Source organism: Cyrtonyx montezumae, unplaced genomic scaffold (assembly GCF_038088225.1).
Source record: "Cyrtonyx montezumae isolate F1298 unplaced genomic scaffold, pur_monq_1.0 scaffold_8, whole genome shotgun sequence".
Classification (NCBI taxonomy): domain Eukaryota; kingdom Metazoa; phylum Chordata; class Aves; order Galliformes; family Odontophoridae; genus Cyrtonyx; species Cyrtonyx montezumae.
This window is the reverse complement of record NW_027072089.1, coordinates 16,429,502-16,447,610: the sequence shown is the minus strand read 5'-3', so window position 1 is coordinate 16,447,610 and position 18,109 is coordinate 16,429,502. Positions and strand designations below refer to the sequence as shown.

The following is an 18,109-nucleotide window of genomic DNA, read 5'->3' as shown; positions in this document are numbered from 1 at the left end:
CTTTAACAGAGCCACACCAACATAATTCATGTAGGAAACGTAAGTCTGAATGTGGTGGTTTCCTTCTCATTTGGCACTGCTTTCAGCTTATGTCAGTATCACTGTTTCATGATTTTTGTTATCAGTATTCCACATCGTAACATCATGTAGAGCACTGAGCGTTAAAGAGTTCATGCTCTAGTACCTTGGACTGCCAAATTTCCAGGTACCTGGTTCACAGAAGAGAAGAAGAACTACATGCACCAACAGACCTTGCATTTCCATTTTCCACCCAGAGGGAAAGATAAAACTGCACGCAGGTCCTGATCCTCTCCCTTTTTTGCTGCTCATCTGCAGTGGGAGCTCCCTAGCCATCTCACCTTCAGCTTTAGAATAAGGTCTTCAGTTTTGGACACTCTCTCATTTTATTTGCTTTATTAACCTTAATTCCAATTATATAGTATTCTATCATGTTATTTTGTATTCTGATATCTTATACTAATCAGTCTTCCTCCTCTAATCGTTGCCACTGTTTTGTTTTTAGGCCCATCTCCCTACCCTTCTCCCTTTTCCCCCTTTCCCAAGGTGTGGGCCCATAGGTTCCCCTGTGCCATTAGTTGCAGATCCGAGCCAAACCAGACCATAAACCACTGACATTCAGAGACCAACAACAGAGATGTATATATCTGAACTATACTTCAATTACAAATACAGGGAAGTAAGTAATCTTATTAATAAATGTTAAATATTTCTGGAGCCCAACCAAAGGCAGGCATCCAGGATAGGATGAATTAACTTGTACCAACAGCTCCATGGACCACACTGATCACAATTCTATCAATTAGAAAAGAAAATGTATGATACATCGAAGATAATTGTGTGTAGTCAAGTAAATTCCATTCCTGCCCTTTATAATCAAGGATGCATTTTGGAAAGTGGCACTACGACTCAGCTATGAGTTTCTGAGTTTGATGTACAGTCCACTGGGAAAAAAAATCTGTAATCTGTGATGGTCTGCAGCTGTGACTTGACAATACCCTCTAGTCTATGAAAACAAATCAATAGCTAAGGTTTTTGTTTGGTTTTTGCTTTTTTGGTTTTTATTAAAAATAGCTACATAAGAAATGAAAAGCAGTCCTCTGTAGGATAATCAAGCACTTAGCAGAAGTAGAAAGAAATGATAATTAGAAACAAAAAAAAAAGACTATTGTTTTTCTTATGTCTTGAATTTTGATAGTGAATACCTCTTCCACATTCTGTCTTAAATAATCTCAATTTTTTTACTGACAACAATTTATGTAAACTATATTAGCGTGGTATTATTTTATCATACTAATTACACGTTCTTGTATACTTCAGATGACAGACTTCATTGTGAAATAATATTCTTAATTCTATCAATTTAGATTCCCTAATTAGTAAGCACCTTCACTTTTGGTATTTGCCATGCATTCTGACCTGCTCTAGCAACAGATTTCAGCTAAGCCTTGGAAGATGTTTCCAAGCATTGGAAAGCACACAAATAAGTAAAAAAGCAGACAGGTATACCCTTCATCACACTGAAACATTCTGTAAATCTTCCTACACGTTTTAAAATGGAGGAGTAAAAGGACAGAGATTATGCTGACCACACACCCATCTAGCACAGTATACTCATCCTAAATGACCAGCAATGGAAACTAATGGATGGAGACAGGAACAGGAAAGCATGCGTACATACAGCATGTGCTGGGATGTGCTCTTCATTTTCAACTTCCACCATAAAAACACCTCAATATGCCGGATGCACATGATCTGTCCTACGGAAATCCTCCAGTTGTTGCTCCAGAAGGTCACGTACATCCCTGTCAAAACTGCCAGACCCAAAAGGGTGGCTTACAAATCACAAGCAGCATTAGAAATCTACTTCAGGCAACTGAAGCAAGCACCTGGACTTCAGAGCTTGTTTTCAAGCTGAACACTACTCTTGGCATTTCGAGCACCCCTTCACAAACCTTTACAATCCACTTAAGCACTGATTATCCTCAGTGACACTGTGTCATTAGCTAGCTCATTATTTCTTCATTCATACAAGTTTTGGTTTCTGCTGACATTTTAGTGTAAGAAGCTTCCTTAGACTTACCAGACAATAGGGTATAAGTATCCACTTTTTTTTTTTAAGTTTGACTTTTCAACGGTTTCATTGTTAGGATATTTTTGCTGGTGTAATAGGACGTGTACAGACGCAGCATTTTATAACTAACTAGCCTCAGTAGTAAAGAGCTGAGGAACAGAAGTGACCCTCCAGAGCTTTACTACTGATCACAAGTACCTGGGGAATAACTCCAGAAAGTGTTAACATGTCTTTTACAAATTGTTACAAGCACTAAAGTAACACCTGAGGAAAAGAGAGAGTTCAAAGTACAGCTTCCTGAATGGATTTTAAGCCTTAACCCACCTGCCAAAAGTTCACCATCCTCCAAATGCAACACATGTTTCAAGTTCAAAGAGAAGTAAGAACAGACAAAAAGCCCGAATATGGATGGACAATCCAAAGGTGATCCTTGCTCTGTTTGTACAACTGCTGCTGTTCAAGGCAGTATACTGCTCTTCAGAGTTGGGACAATTCTTGAAAGCAGATGTGGTATATGCCTTAATCAAGGCATTTTTCCCTAATTCCTTTTCCCTAATAAATGAGTCCTTAATCTTTCCTATAGCCTGGCCACACGTACAAATGAGAAAGGCTTCAGTATTATCCCATTCTCAGGTAATTGCATAATTAAAGCTAAATCTCAAACATCTATATCTAGGTAAGTTTTCCTCTAGTTGTAAATCCATATAACGAATTAATAACCAATCTGTGATCAAAATACCCATCTTGCATAAGGTGATACATTTAATCAGATTTCAGTGACTATGTTCCTCCATATCCATATATGCATATACTCCTTTAAACACCCCATGCAGAGCTCTACTAAGCCACTTAGACACAGGAAATTTTCCATTCCCAGGCCCTCCTCCTATTTCTTCTACCTGCAGATATTTCACTATCAGCTGTTGCTCACCACTCATGCACTCCCAGTGACACAGCCTTTATCCAATACAGAATGAGAACATCTAGCATATGAGCACGTATGGTAGTTCTGGAATGTAGGTAAATTCTAGTTCCTTCACAGAATCACACAGGCTGGAAAAGACCTCAAAGATCATAAAGCCCAACCATGACCTAACCATACCACCCTAACTCTAACAACCCTCTGCTAAATCATGTCCCTGAACACCACATTCAAATGTTTTTTTAAACACATTCATGGATGGCAACTCAACCACTTCCCTGGGGAGCCTGTTCCAGTGCTTAACAAGCCTTTCTGCAAAGAAGTGTTTCCGGATATCCAACCTAAAACTACCCAGCACAACTTAAGGCCATTTCCCCCCATCCTGTCACCAGAGAGAAGAGACCAACCCCTCTCTCGCTGTAAGCACCTTTCAGATACTGAAAGAGAGCAATAATGTCTCCCCTCAGCCTGTTTCCCCAGACTAAGCAGCCCCAGTTCCTTCAGTCTCTCCTCATAGGGTATATTCTCCAAGCCCTCCACAAGCCTTGTTGCCCTTCTTTGAACCTGCTCCAGCACCTCAGTGTCTTCAAGGGAATATGTTCCATTCCAGCAGCGGTCCCATCAACTCCACATAGTCTCCCTTACTACAGGGAAGTTTCCCCATCCATGCAGACATTGCTATCACATTGACTTCAGCAAATTTTCTGTGGTTGCTCCCAGTGAAACCAAAATCCTCACATCAGTGCTTTTGAGAATACCATCACCCCTCCTGGTAAGCAAGGCTAACAGCCTCATTTCTACTTACTACCATTTAGATTGGAAGTTCAGGAAAGTTGTTCTCCTCACTTCTCAAAGATAAGGAAAAAATGATTGGTTTCTCGCACAGAACACCATGTTCAGTGAAGTCGTAAGACATGGACTCACTCATCTTATGCTGACCAATATTGAGAAAGAAGTCCAGAGACTGAGATGAACAAGTTGTAGGCATTCAAAAGAAGTGAAAAATCAAGTTATGCAACCAAACAAGGAAGGGAAAGAAAGTGTTTTGATATTAAATCAGCTAGCTATGAGGTTGGGCTACTAACCTTTAAGCCACATAAGCCTTCAATATGTTTTAGAACAGACTCTGTAAGGAAGGTAGATCATCACATTTACCTTCTTAGTCTCATGACTTCCAAGGGGAGAAGGTGCTAGAGTGTTTCCAGAGAAGTAAGGCCACTGGCCTGCATGAACCGGGCAGAGCAGAATTCCAATGAGCTGCCAGAGTAACTAAGAGCAGTAGTGGCACTCAAAGCATCTGTTGACTGTGATACATATAAAGGAAAGCAAATGCCCCTGCTTTAAAAGTTAAGAGAGCAAAAATCAATGCCAGAAAACAGCCACATTCTAAGCATCATTATTTCATTCCACTTCTACTGCAGCACTGCATGATTTCTTGGTATGATAAAGAGTTGAAAGAAGAAGGGGAATACAGGAGTGTGGAAACATGCACCCAAATTTACTAAACTCTTGTTTACTAAAGTACCCCACATTAGTTACAAACACGCACACAAATATGCAGGCATATATATATATATATATATATAACATTCGCCATACACAATTCAGCTGCTTTTCAGAAGAGAAAAAGAAGTCAGCTACACATGATTTTTGCCCTGATTCCAGACTGAATGCAATTGATTTCTACCACACAGGAGACTGAATCGATGCCAAAAATTTCATTTCATTAAGAAAATGATATTATGGAGCATCTGAGATCATGTAACAGACAAAACAGAATGCCAAAGAAATGCTAACTGCCAGTACCCCACAGTGAATGCCTGATTATTTGCAGATGGGATATGGAAAAATTGTGAAATTATTGGAATTTTGAGTCCTGTACGAAAGCATTACTTCAGACTGCATGTGTCATGGCAAATGTCTATTATAGTATTGAATGCATTCTTAGATTTTTGCTTTCAGTACTCAAAACTGGCTGTGCTTACTTCAGCCTTATTAACTGGAAAAGACTGCATTCTTCGAAGCACAAAACAGAACCCTTAGGTGATGGCACAAAACAGCACTAGTAAGTCAACTGTCAATACCGACCTTATTTATCCAATAACTAAACTAAAAACTAATTTAAATCAATCTCCTTGGAAAAGCCAATTGTTCAACACGCACAACAATCGCTCTGAGATCAATCGTCGAACACGAGATCAATTAAAACCAGCTTAGGTTTTGGTCAGAGGACAATTCACACAACTCGAGCTCCACGCCTATTCATTTCGAGCTCCCACAATGCAGCCCTTAAGCTCTGTTGTAAAGCAGAAATACCGCTATCACCCTCCGCTGTCTCCTCAGCACTCTAAGTAGTTCCACATTTAATTAAAGACACAGTATCCCCTTTGTTAGCGCAGATAGGCTGGTCACTTTAAAGGACTGCTATCGTTTTGGCCACACACTAAAGCAAAATTCTGGAAACCATCTGTTGAAGAACCATCAAAACTAAATTGCTGCAGTTATATTTGTGCCTACTCTGAGGTTGCGGGGAAGCATGAGCTCTTTTCCTTCTGCAAGTGTTACTGCTATTTATGCCAGCTTCACGTTGTAGATGTTTGCCCTCCCCATTCAAGTAGCCCGTCAGTGCAATTTGTCCTGAAATCCCAATGTCTTAGTGGTGGAGGCACCTGATTTTTCCCGTTAGCTTCGGAAATGAGGGGAACGGCTGCGAACAGGACGGGGAAACGAACGGCAACGTGACTGAGAATACGTGGAGAATAGAAACGTTTTGTGCTGAAGGCGATTCGTCCTACAGAAAATAAAGACGAAACGAAAAAGAAAAAGAAAGAACGAAAGAAGGAAGCTCCCCGCAGGCGGCTGACAGCTGGGGAGAGCTGCAGTAACCGCTGCGGCCACACGGGTGCTGTACTGGCACACCGCTCCGCTCCCAACTCCACAATCCCCGCAGCAGCATCTCGGCAAAACAGCCCCGACCCCAACGCGCCGCTTCGCCACGATTCTCAAAAGGGCTCCGCGCGTTCCGAGCGCAACTTCAGCGTTCAGCAAAGCGAAACCTCCACAAACCACGGCCCGAGGCACAAACCACGGTGCCGGGCCCGCACCCGCGTCCGGAGGAGAACAGAGAGCGGCCGCAGCGCTCAGCCCGAAGCGCGCGCCCCACGACCCCGCTCCCCGCGAGGCGCAGCCGGGATCGGTACCCCGGGCGCGGCGCGGTGCTCGCGCTCAGCGGAGCCCGTCGGAGCCGCCGGCCCTGGGTCGGCTCACCTGCCTCGGGCAGGGGGCGGGCACGGCGGCTCCTCCTCACTCACCTCTCTTGCCGCGTCTCCAGCGGCTGGCTTGGCAGTGGCCGTAATCCATACAGTTCAGGACGATCAAGGCAAAGGAGAAGAGGCGAAACCGCATCCTGGGCCGCTGGGGCGGGCGGGCAGCCTCCTCCGGCGGCGGCGCGCGGGGCGGGCGGAGGGGGCACAGCGGCCGCTGCAGGAGCTCACGCGCCTCCCGCTGCCCCGAACGCGCGCTGTGAACTCGCGGCGCCTTCCAGCATCGCCCCTGCGCTGCGCGGAGGGAGCGGGGGAAAGCGCGGCTCGGGCTCTCGTCGGGAAAAAAAAAATCAAAACGAAGAAAAGAAACAAAAAGCTCGGCCCCGGCTACGGGCGGGAGAGAGGGAGCGGGGCTTACGCCGGGAGCACCAACTTTTTCCCCGACCCTAACTCCCGAGCGCAGCCGCCGGCCCCGCGCGCCCCGGGCCGGGCTGTCAGCTTCGCCAGCCGCTATTTATCCCGGCGCAGGGGCGCACCCCGCCCACACGCGCTCAGGTCGCGGCACGGCGGGGCCGGAGCCGCCTCCCCTACCTTCCTCGGCGCAGCCCCGCAGCCAGCCCGCCCCGTCGGCGGGGCCGCAGAGCCACTCGGCTCCGCGGGGCTGTCCCCCGCGCCCGGCCCGAGTTGGGGGGCTCCCGGCCGCATGCGGGCGACGTCCGCGTTCCCCACCCCCCCCGGTCCTCCTTCTCCGCCCTGCGGCACGCCGCGCCGCCCGCTCCGCCCGCGGCCGCTCGGCGGGGGCCGCCCCCCCGGGGCCGCGGGATGGAGCCGCGCCGCGCTCCCGGCCATGCCGCCGCCGCCCGCCCTAGCGCCGCCCGGCGCCGCGCCCCCGCCTCCGCCCGCCCGGGCCCTAAGCGCCGCCCGCCCCGCGACCCCCGGGGCTCAGCTCGGCCAAGGCTCTTTCCCTTGAAGAGCCGCTCGCGTTGTTCTGGGAAGACCGTTCTTGAAGTCCTCGGCTATACGTGCACTTTTCCTCGCCACATCTCCACTTGGCGAAGGTACTGCAGAGCGCTGCTTCCCTGTTGAAGATGGAACTGAGCAGCGCTGCCAAGAGAGGATGGAACGCGGGAGCACCCAGAGCTCTCAGGCACATTTAGCTCTGACCAGGAGGGTTTGTAACGTTCTCGCGGCATCCGCTGCACTGACAGCCGCTGGACCCGGGCAGGCTTCTCCTCCACAGCTTGGCTGATCTGTCTGACCACAGAGAGGTGAAGTCTGGCTGTATGCTTTTTACCACACTGCCCTCAGACCTCAGAGCTTCTGACCGTATTTCTCAGTATAACGATATCCCAAAGCAGAGAAGCGTCAGTACCTTTGGGCAGCAGAGTGAGTTACAAGGAATGTGAGCCACTTGACTGGATCCAGAAGGCAAGGATAGGACACAGTCAAAACTCAGTCCTGAGTTTCCCAAGTTCCCAGACAGTGCCGTAACCCCTGGGCTGCCCACCTTTGCACTCACCAGTGGCACAGCAGCAGTGCTGCTCTTGTGTAACCGTGAGGATGAACGATGAAGTTCTTTACAAACTATATGTTTAGCCCCTGGCTTGCACAGCTTCACTCTTTGCTAGGTAAGAAACTGGCTGGTGGCCAGGCCTAGAGAGTGGTGGTGAATGGAGATAAATCCAGCTGGTGACTGGTCACAAGTGTTCCCTAGGGGTTGGCACTGAGGTCTGTCCTGTTCTACATCTTTATTGATGACCTGGATGAGGGTACTGAGTGCTCCCTCAGTAAGTTTGTAGTTGACACCAACTTGGTGGGAGGTGTCAGTCTGCCTGGGGGTAGAAAGGCCCTACAGAGGGATCTGGACAGGCTGGATCGCTGGGCTGAAGCCAATGGGGTGAGGTTCAACAAGACCAAGTGCCAGGTCCTACAGCAACCCCAGGCAGCATTACAGGCTTGGGGCAGAGAGTCTGGAAGACTGTGTAGAGAAAACAGACCTGGGGGTGTTGGTCAGTGCTCGGCTGAGCATGAGCCAGCAGTGTGCCCAGGTGGCCAAAAAGGCCAATAGCATCCTGGCTTGTATCAGAAATAGTGTTGCCAGCAGGAACAGGGAAGTAATTGTCCCTCTGCACTCAGCTCTGGTGAGGCTGCACCTTGAGTGCTGTGTTCAGTTTTGGGCCCCTCACTGTGAGAACGACATTGAAGCCCTGGAGTGTGTCCAGAGAAGGGCAATGATCCTGGTGAGGGGTCTGGAGCACAAATCTTATGAGGCCCACTGAAGGAGCTGGGATTGTTCAGTCTGGAGAAGAGGAGACTGAGGGGAGACCTCATAGTTCTCTATAACTACCTGAAGGGAGGTTGCAGTGAGCTGGGGGTCGACCTCCCAGGTAACAGTGACAGGACGAGAGGGAATGGCTTCAAGTTGCACCAGGGGAGGCTCAGGTTGGATATGAATAAAAATTTCTTCTCAGAATGGTGACACATTGGAACAGGCTGCCCAGGGAGGTGGTGGAGTCACTGTCCTTGGAGATGTTCAAGAAACAAGGATATGACACAGTGACATGGATTAGCGAGCATGATAGTGATGGGTTAATGGTTGGACAAGACGATTTTAGTGGTTTTATCCAACCTTACTGATTCTACAACCACAGTATAGTATAATAACTTCAGATGACAAATCTTTATTTACCATAACTGTTATTGGAGATTTCAGTGTATGAGGTCCCACTCTGCTACTCAGAGCATCTTGTGCCTGTCAGTGTTGTTATCTGCTAAGAACTGCAGAGCCTTCAGCTAACTCATCCAGACTTTAGAATCAGGTCAGCCAAGGTCCTTCTAGCTCAATGTCAGAGCTGTCTGAGTGGATTCAAAGTGGATGCTAAGGAAAAGTGCAAAAAATAAACCTTATGTATATGTGGTTTGTGGCTTATGGTTTTCTTCAGTCTACTTTTTACTCAACCTTTTTACTTTTTTACTCAGAGAGTGGTGAAGCACTGGCAAAGGCTGTCCAGAGAAGTTGTGGATGCCCCATCCCTGAAGGCATTCATGGCCATGCTAGACAGGGCCCTAGGCAGCCTGATCCAGTGCGTGGCAACCGGTCCGCAGCAGGGAGTTTAAGGTCCCTTCCAACCCAAGTCATTCTATGATTCCACACTTATACATTGAAACTTTCCAAAGGAGATATGGATAGGCAGATAGATAAATAGATAGATAAAGCTTATTGCACAGAGGTCATTATTTGCCTTAGTGGAGAATATTTACTGGCAAACAGTTCTTCAGGATGAGCTGTCTGTATACACAGTCTGGCTATGCCACAGACAGCTAAAACAAAGACTTTTTTTACGGTAGCATCATCTTCAGGGTACACCTTTACTATCTTTTGATGCAGAAGAAGGGGAAATAAAACATAGGTGTTAACTATACCTTCAAGACAGCTCCAGGAACCATTCATTCCTATTTTCAGACATACGGACATGTATTCTCAGGGCTTTGAGTATAAATCTCACCTGGAGTTGAGCCTGGGAGTCTTTTGTTTAACAGCACTTTCCAGCTAGTTCCATACATGCATGTGTCAGAAATACGTAAAAGTATAATGGGGCTTTCAGACAGGAGGCCTGCTGGCACTGAGGGTGACTGAGGTCTCTCCAAGAGTAGCACAGGCTTCCAGGGGATGCAGGACTCAGACATCTCTCCAGCTCTTTAGGCAGAACAGCCTGTCACTCTTCTCTAGTCTGGGTTCCTTTAAAGGTCTCCCAGATCTGAAAAATAAATACCTATGGGAAGTATCTCCAGGTGAAGCACCTTACCTTGAGACTAGGAGTGCCCCACCACTTCATTTTTCCACCTTGCAATGGGAGAGACATTAGCTCAGGTGAGAGGCAGCTCAGCCTGCAGTGGTTCAGCAGCTGGTGGAGTTCTCAGAATCCACACTGTGAGCCAAGCAGGCTGCAGCATCTGCACACAGCCCTCATACACTGGCAGCATGGGCTAGCATCCTATTGCACCTTGTAAACGGAGGACATGGCTTCTGTCAAGACAGATGTTGAGGAACACCTGCAGACCACCTGTCTGTAACAGCAGATCAGCACAAGTGGCATTTTCAAGACTCTAGTAGGAATTATAGAATCATAGAATGGCCTGGGTTGAAAAGGACCTCAAAGTTCATCTAGTTTCAACATCCATGTTGGCAGGGTCGCCAACCACTAGACCAGGCTGCCCAGAGCCACGTCCAGCCTTACCTTGAATGCAACCTATTACAGTATGTCACCACCCTCGGAGTGAAAAACTTCCTCCAAACACATAACCTAAATCTCCCCTGTCCTAGTTTAAAACTATTCCCCCTTGTCCTATCACTATCAAACCATGTAAACAGCCATTTCCCCTCCTGTTTATACTCTCCCTTCAAGTACTGGAAGGCCACAATGAGGTCTCCCCAGAGCTTTCTCTTCTCCAAGCTAAACAAGTCCAGCTCCCTCAACCTATCTTCATAGGAGAGATGCTCCAGCCCTCTGATCATTTTAGTCGTCCTCCTCTGGAGCTCTGCTTCTTTCTTGTGCTGGGCGCCCCAGGCCTGGATGCAGTACTCCAGATGGGGCCTCATGAGAGCTGAGTAGAGAGGGAGAGTCCCCTCCTTTTCCCTGCTCGCCAACCCTTTTTTATTGCAGCCCAGCATATAGTTGGCCTTCCAGGCTGCAAACGTACACTTCTGAATCACAGTTATGACAACTTTAAATAAATATTATTTTTATTTTATTTTACTTTTTAATATTTTTGAAGAATTCTTTCTATGCTTGATGAGCTATTGAAGGGGCAGTATGAAAGTACTTGTCAGAAAGATTCAGAATGTGGGTGACAGAGACCTGTGTTCTGCATCAAATGGGTATGGGAAATAAACTCTAAATATTACATGAGATATAGTAGGCATGAAGTACTTTCAAAGGAAAGTCATCCACATTATGCTTCCTATCATGAAGAAGGATCTGTAGAAATTTGCAAGAAAAAGAGCGTTATAATCAAAGCTAACATCTAAAAACAGAGTTCTAGACAGACATCAGACTACAATTAGATTTACATTCACAGAATACAGTGTTGCAGAAAGCATGATATTTGGCCATAAGTATCTGAATGATAATTGCGACACGATGATGGATGGAAAATTCTTGCTTAAAAAGCAACTACATAGAAATAATATTTCTTGGTATAGCTTGGTTGACAAACCAAAAGGTAGGTCAAAGACAATGACCACAATACTTCACAACAATCAAATGTGACAGTGTTGTTCACAATAAATGTGTTTAAAGCACCAGAGAAGTCTCTTAAAGCTTGATTTTTTGTCTGCACAAGAGTTTGAGAAAGGCCCAGGTTTTGGCTTCAACAAGAGAGAAAAAGTGGCAGCTCTGTTAAACAGCATTATGGGAGTGATACCTGGATTTGTGTTATTAAGAGAAGACTATCCAGAGATAGAAGGTAGAAGAAGGGAATAGAAATATCTTGAAGAGAGTAGTCAACACCTGTTGGGCATCTGGAAGGTGGATGAGGGTCATCTCTGAGTGAGTTTCTGAAGGAATGGTAACTGAAAAGAAAGGCTGAAAAGAACAAGAGGAGCCACAGAGCTAACGGAGAGCAAACATAGCCAGCTGTCCATGATTGCTGACAAACTGAGAAGAGTGGAGGTAACTTTGCAGTTTGATTAAGAAAAAAGCATTAAAGATTTTGAAAGAATGATGTCAGTGGTTCAGAAGCTTAATTAGAGACTGCAGAGCCTACAGCATGTTTACAGGGAGAAGGAGAAGAGTCAGGTGATTTGTGAGGTTAATGAGCAGAGGAAGGAAAGGTAGTGGGATGGATTCTGTTTGATATGGTAAACCTTTATGTCTGTCTGGAGTCTCACTGAAATCAACGAAGAAGAACTCACTGTAGGCATTGAACTATGTGTGTGCCCTCGTGTGGCATTAGGCCATTAATCAACACTTCACACCTTCTAGAGGTGCTTTGTCAAAATGAGAAACTGGGAAAATGGTCTGAACAGCCTCGTTTGATGGACGTGCTCACAGGAAGCCTATATTACTCAAGGCCCAAGAAGACAATGTGGCAATAACGGAAATACCAGATGAGTCTGGGCAGCAGCTTCAGCTGTATGGATAGCTAGGAAGGGGTGTATTTTAGATAGTTTATTCAGAAGTCCCAGCAGCCAGATTAATACTGCTGAATAGAATAGTGCTGAGATGATTCATTACAGACTGTCCTGAAATCATATTATTTTATAGAATTAGAACTCTGTTCACTGAAAATTCATTTTTTATGTGTGGTGCTGCACAGAGGTTTCACTGTCTGTAAAAGATTTTACCTCCTACGTTTTGGCTATATTAAAGCCAAAATGCTGCTGCTTTTCCAATATGAAGTAATTTAATCTTTCTATTCTTTATTGGTCTCCATAGGATGTGATCTGCAACCATCCTAACTTCATCATGTAGCAGAGAGAGATCTAAAATAAAGAATACCAAAGTTAATTTTAAAAGAAATTGCTGCATCCCTCCAAATTGATATTCCTGGGAGATTCAACTCCTCCACACTTCAGTCTTTCTCAAGACCAGAGTATCAGTAGGAGTATGGAAGTCTATGTAGTTTTATACGGCAGTGGAGACCATGTATCTTATTTTCAAAGAAAGAAATGAGTGATCTTGATAAGCTTTACATCTGAACTTCAAAAAGAAATAGTCATATAAAACCTTGCTTTCAAAACTGTATTTCTGAGTCAATCTTTACCTCCTTTAAATTCTTAAAATATACTTAATTCATGAGTTCTTCAAGCTATGTTCTAAATTAGTAATACAAGAACATTCTGCCCAGTTCTAAGCCTTCTTAAACTAGAGCAAGCCCATGGGAGGACCACCAACAAGTCTGGGGCTGGAGCATGGCCCTGTGAGGAGAGACTGAGGGAGCTAAGCACATTCAGTGTGGAGAAGAGACAGGTTTGGGGAACTCAACCCACGAAGAAGTTACTGAGCAGGTAAAGCCAGGCTGCTTATGGAAGTGACAGGCAAAAGAATGTCAGACAGTGAACATGCACTGAAATAGGAGGAGTTTTGCACTGGGAACGTAGAAATTTCCCTGTGAGGATGAATAAGCTCTGGAGAAGGTTTGTCCAGAGAAGCTATGGACTCACCGTCCTTGGACAAGGCCTTAAGCAACCTCAACTCTGGTGATTCAACTTTTAGCAGGAAGTTACACTAGGGACCTCCCAATATCCGTGAATTCCCGAAATAGGGTGAGAATTCTGTCCCATGCACCCTTCTGACACTGGCATAGGTTCACTTCAAGCTCTAACTGGCCACACCTGGAATATCCACAGTACACAAAGAAACAAACCTTCTCTTGATTTGAAGCAAGAGGTAGAATTCCAATCATCCTCTTTTTTAGTTTTAAGCTACGATGATCTTTAAAACCAGTGAAACAAAACTATCTCATTCTCTTCTGTCAGTCTATTAATGTTAATAATCTCTGTGAAAAGCTGTTTTCATTAAAAACAATAAATGTGTAGTCTCAGAAAAGATATCCAATGACACACAGAAGACTGTAGATATTAAGAGAGTGAGATTAGAAGCAATCAAACTAAATTCTCTTACAAGTTGAGTAAGGGATCAAAGATTGTCACCATTTTCACTCTGACTTCTCTGAAGCAATCAAACTTCACAGTTTCTGACCCAATTATGCAGGCTTTCCTCATGAAAAACTTCCAAGAACATCCATGAGGATGTTCCCCGAATGAGAACAAATTCATTAAAAATAAATGTCTTCATTAAGGGTTCAGCAAAGTAAATGGAAAGAAGGGCTAACAACTCTAAAATAGCATTAGTAGCTCTCTTGAGTTTAATTTCCAGTTCTTTCAGTTAAAAAAAAAAAAGTGCATGAACAGTAATGAGAAAAATATGCTCTAGTGTGTAATTCTCTTCCAATTTGGACTGGCACAAGACAATCAGTTCCTATCTGCCAGCTTTGGACACCATGTTTCTCTTGGAGAGTGCATAATACAGTTTGTTCATGTTTGGATATCACGTTTTTAAGGTGAGAGCTAAAATGCAAGCTTGGCAGCTGCAGACAATCCTATTCTCTAGGAGAATGACCAGTCCAGTTTGCCAGCATATGCATCAGAAAATGACTAAAAAATTAGTGCATACTCTCATAAATTACTGCTGTGTATTTTGTGCAAATTGTGAACATTATTATCCTTTGGCCTTTCCCAGTACACCCCATCTTCTTTTAATTCACCTTTATCTGTAAATCTGTATATGTATGTATTTGTCTATATATTTATGTATCAATATTTGTATATCGCTGGTTTATACTGTTTTAAATATTTTCCATTTACTTCTGCTTTCAACTTCCTCAATTTCTTTGCTACCTATATATCACAGAGAGAATATATTGAAGTTATTTTGTTCATAGGTTCATAGGTTCATAAGGTTGGAAAGGACCTACAAGATCATCTAGTCCAACCATCCTCCTATCACTATCCCTACCCAACTACTAAACCAAATCCCTTAGCACCTCATCTAAATGCTTCTTGAACAGCGCTAGGGATGGTGCATGTCATCTTCAAGACTCGACAACGTCACCTACCTCATGTTTTCTGTTTCTCTTGCTTACAGAAGAAAAAAGGAGCAAAGATGATTGAATACCTATGAAATGAGAGTTGTTGCAAGGATAAGCACTGGCAATCAAAAGTGGCTATGAAAACATCAAAGTTTGTAGATTATTTTCTTGTAACAGAGGCACTGTATAGATATTATATATATCTATATATAGAGCATAGATAGATTTTATATAAAGCAGCTTATCTGAATAATTTTGTAACTGATTTTGGAGGTGTGTTCCAGTACAACTTAGAGATCTTTAGTATTAGCTGTTGATAAAGTTCTAAATGTTGTGATGTTAACCACATGATTTCTCCAGCATATATATTTAGCAATAACATGATTACAATATTTGTTGGAATATACAAGAAGCATTTCTGCCAAATGATAGTAAAGAAAGGAGTTAAAGAATTTTGGGCAGTTAAGAATCCCTAGATAAAATCCTAACAAATTGTGTGGATAATCTGCAACGAGTTTAAGAAGTAAAACTGCCTCCATTAATATAAAAACATATGTCCAAGATAGTTGCATAATCTGTAGAATATTACACTTCTCCCCTGTCACCTCGTTGATTACCCTATGTCTTATTTATCTGGCAAACAAAGCTGAGAAAAACAAATTAAAAGAGAACTCATTATCATCCTCTCTGAAACACTGTTACCTTCTTTAGCCCATCCGAGAAAATCGCCGGGATTGGCAGATAACCCTAAAGAAGAGGAGCCAGTGTCACACCAATGGTGACACTAATAGGAAACAGATGTGTGATATCACTTTGCTCCGGATACCAGCCCTTGGTATGGTGTTGGGACAAATATCTACGTACAGAAAAGGTTGTCCATGAAAGAGCAAGAAAAGGAGTTACATTCAGTTTTGCCAGAGGAATTCCACCGATGTCCCTGAGGAAGTATTTTTATGACTTGAGAGTCACAACAGTTTTTCATTTAAAAACTGCAAAAACCACAGAAGAATCCTGTTTTGTTTTGGCTCTGTACTCTGCTAATAACGGTGGGAGCTGAATGCCAGTTTTTTCATAGAATCATAAGAGTTGGAAAAGACCACTAAGGTCATCTATTCCGATCATCAACCCATCACCACCATGCTCATTAACCCATGTCATTCAGCGCCACATCTTATTTCTTGAACACCTCCAGGGATGGTGACTCCTCCCTGGGCAGCCTGTGCCAATGCATAACCACTCTTCTGGGGAAGATTTTTTACCAAATACACAACCTGAAGCTCCCTGGGAGAAGAGGCCAACCTCCAACTCTCCATAGCCTCCTTTCAGGTAGCTGTAGAGAGCAATAAGGTCTCCCGTGAGCTTGCTCTTCTCCAGACTGAACAATCCCAGTACCCTCAGCCATTCCCCATTAGACCTGTGCTCCAAACCCTTCACAGCCTTCTCTGATTATGCTCCAGGGCTGCAATGTCATTCTTGTAGTGATGGGCCCAAAACTGAACACAGTACTCAAGGTGCAGCCTCAAATGGCATTTTCCTCCATTACATTTTGGAAAGATGAATCACAAAGCTTCTGGAACAAACATGTAAGAGACATTAGGCTTTAACCATGCCTTTAGTTGAGTGACATGGTCTAGAGCAGTCACAGACTTGGGCTAATTGTTGCACAGGATGACCTTATTGGTCTTTCCAACATTAGTGACTCTGTGATTCTATGCTTCTATCTTCTGATCAGCAGAGAGCCCATAAATTTCACCCTTTAGGGACTGTAAGTTTTAAATAAGTATTAAGGGACTCAGTCCTGTGCTGGCAGAATAATACAAACAGTAATTGACTAAATGATATCCACCTTTAATTACTACTTCCTTTTGGACTGTTCTTTTTCTTTTTTCTTCACAGAGCCCTTTTAATCAGAATTAGTGAGGCCATGCCAAGCAGAGATATTTTGCTTTGCTTTCCCTGAAATCAACACTGAAGTTTTTATTACCATCTAAGTGGATGTTTTGAGTCTGGAGATGGAACTTGGTGATGATTTTGTTGCTTAATATCAGCTTATCTCCCTGGGTAGAGCACAAGTTTGGGTTTTCAGACAGCATGACAATTAACAAAGGGAATATAACAAAGCACATGGTTCAGTCTAAAAACATCTATTGATCAGCTGCAGTGCCCTCATGAAACTCTCAAACCTTCCTTCACCCCGGCCCTGGTTTGGCCCACCACTGGAGGCTGAACATTTTCAGTCTGATAGCTGGCTTGGTGAACACAACCAGTAATAACACTGGGCCCCAGCCCACCCCCTGCTGCTTAGTTCTGCTGTGGAACAGCATCTCGCACAGTAAGCAGTTGTTGCAGTATCAAAATCCACATTTTATCTGCCTGTCGTGGGATGTGGCTGGGAAAGCTTCAAGCAACCGATTTTGAAAGTGAATTCATCTTGTGCTATTGCTGTCCCTTTTGCAGTGACACTGTTCTTCTGAAGATAAGAAATGTTAAGATATTTTTTAAGTACTTGGTAAAGAGACCATATATCTAAAGCTATACATACATGTGGAATAGAAACTGAAGGCTGAATCCCTGAAGAGCTTTAAGGATAGATCAAGTATATGAGTATCTGCAGCTAAATTTCACCTGAATTATTGCACCTAAATCCAAAACTGAAATAATGATAAAACTAAAACCACTCTCAGCTTGCTCCTCATCCTGCAGGCTGCTACCTCAGTAGCAACTCGAATTTGATTTCAAATATCCTTTAGGAACAGAGTTTTGTTTCTACCTCAAACTAGCAAATGTGAAAGGCAGTTTTTCTCTGACAGCATCGTTATCATATCCCAAATGCAGAACAAGCTAAAAATGTGTATTATTATTTTCAGTCTATCACTCTTGTCCTGTTAGAGTGTTCCATCAGATGTATTCTGAGAAAATCTCTTGGAATGGTCCACTTGCAACATTTTTTGCTTAAAGACACATCAATATCTAACTATATAACTATTTTCCCTCATTTGCCTCATGATGCCCAAATCTCCATTTCTGAATGTCTCCGAATAATAGGTGGATGCAATCCATTTCTGCCCTCTTGCAGTTGGGCCCTGAGTAGCAATAAACCAAGATTTATTAAATTAGAGGGACACAAGAAAAACAAACCTATAGCATCTAAAAGAGGCATGCTTGGGCTTTCAGGTTCTATGCCCCAAAATATGTCCATCGTCAGCCACTAGATAAAATTTTACTTTTTTCATGACTTCT

General features: G+C 44.0%; 2 protein-coding genes across 3 annotated transcripts in view; both read right to left on the bottom strand.

Annotated features, from left to right (window-relative positions):
• The window catches only part of RSPO2 (R-spondin 2), a 99,066-nt gene extending 92,360 nt beyond the window's left edge, over nt 1-6,706 (bottom strand). Inside the window, exon 1 of one of the 2 annotated variants that reach the window (XM_065752971.1) lies at nt 6,326-6,706. In XM_065752971.1, the coding sequence (XP_065609043.1) occupies nt 6,326-6,419 (94 nt within the window). In that variant the 5' untranslated portion in view covers nt 6,420-6,706. The remainder of the gene's footprint in view (nt 1-6,325) is intronic. The other variant, XM_065752969.1, reaches the window with a different exon arrangement.
• The window catches only part of EIF3E (eukaryotic translation initiation factor 3 subunit E), a 152,293-nt gene that overhangs the window by 99,172 nt on the left and 35,012 nt on the right, over nt 1-18,109 (bottom strand). The gene's annotated exons all lie outside the window — the stretch shown is intronic.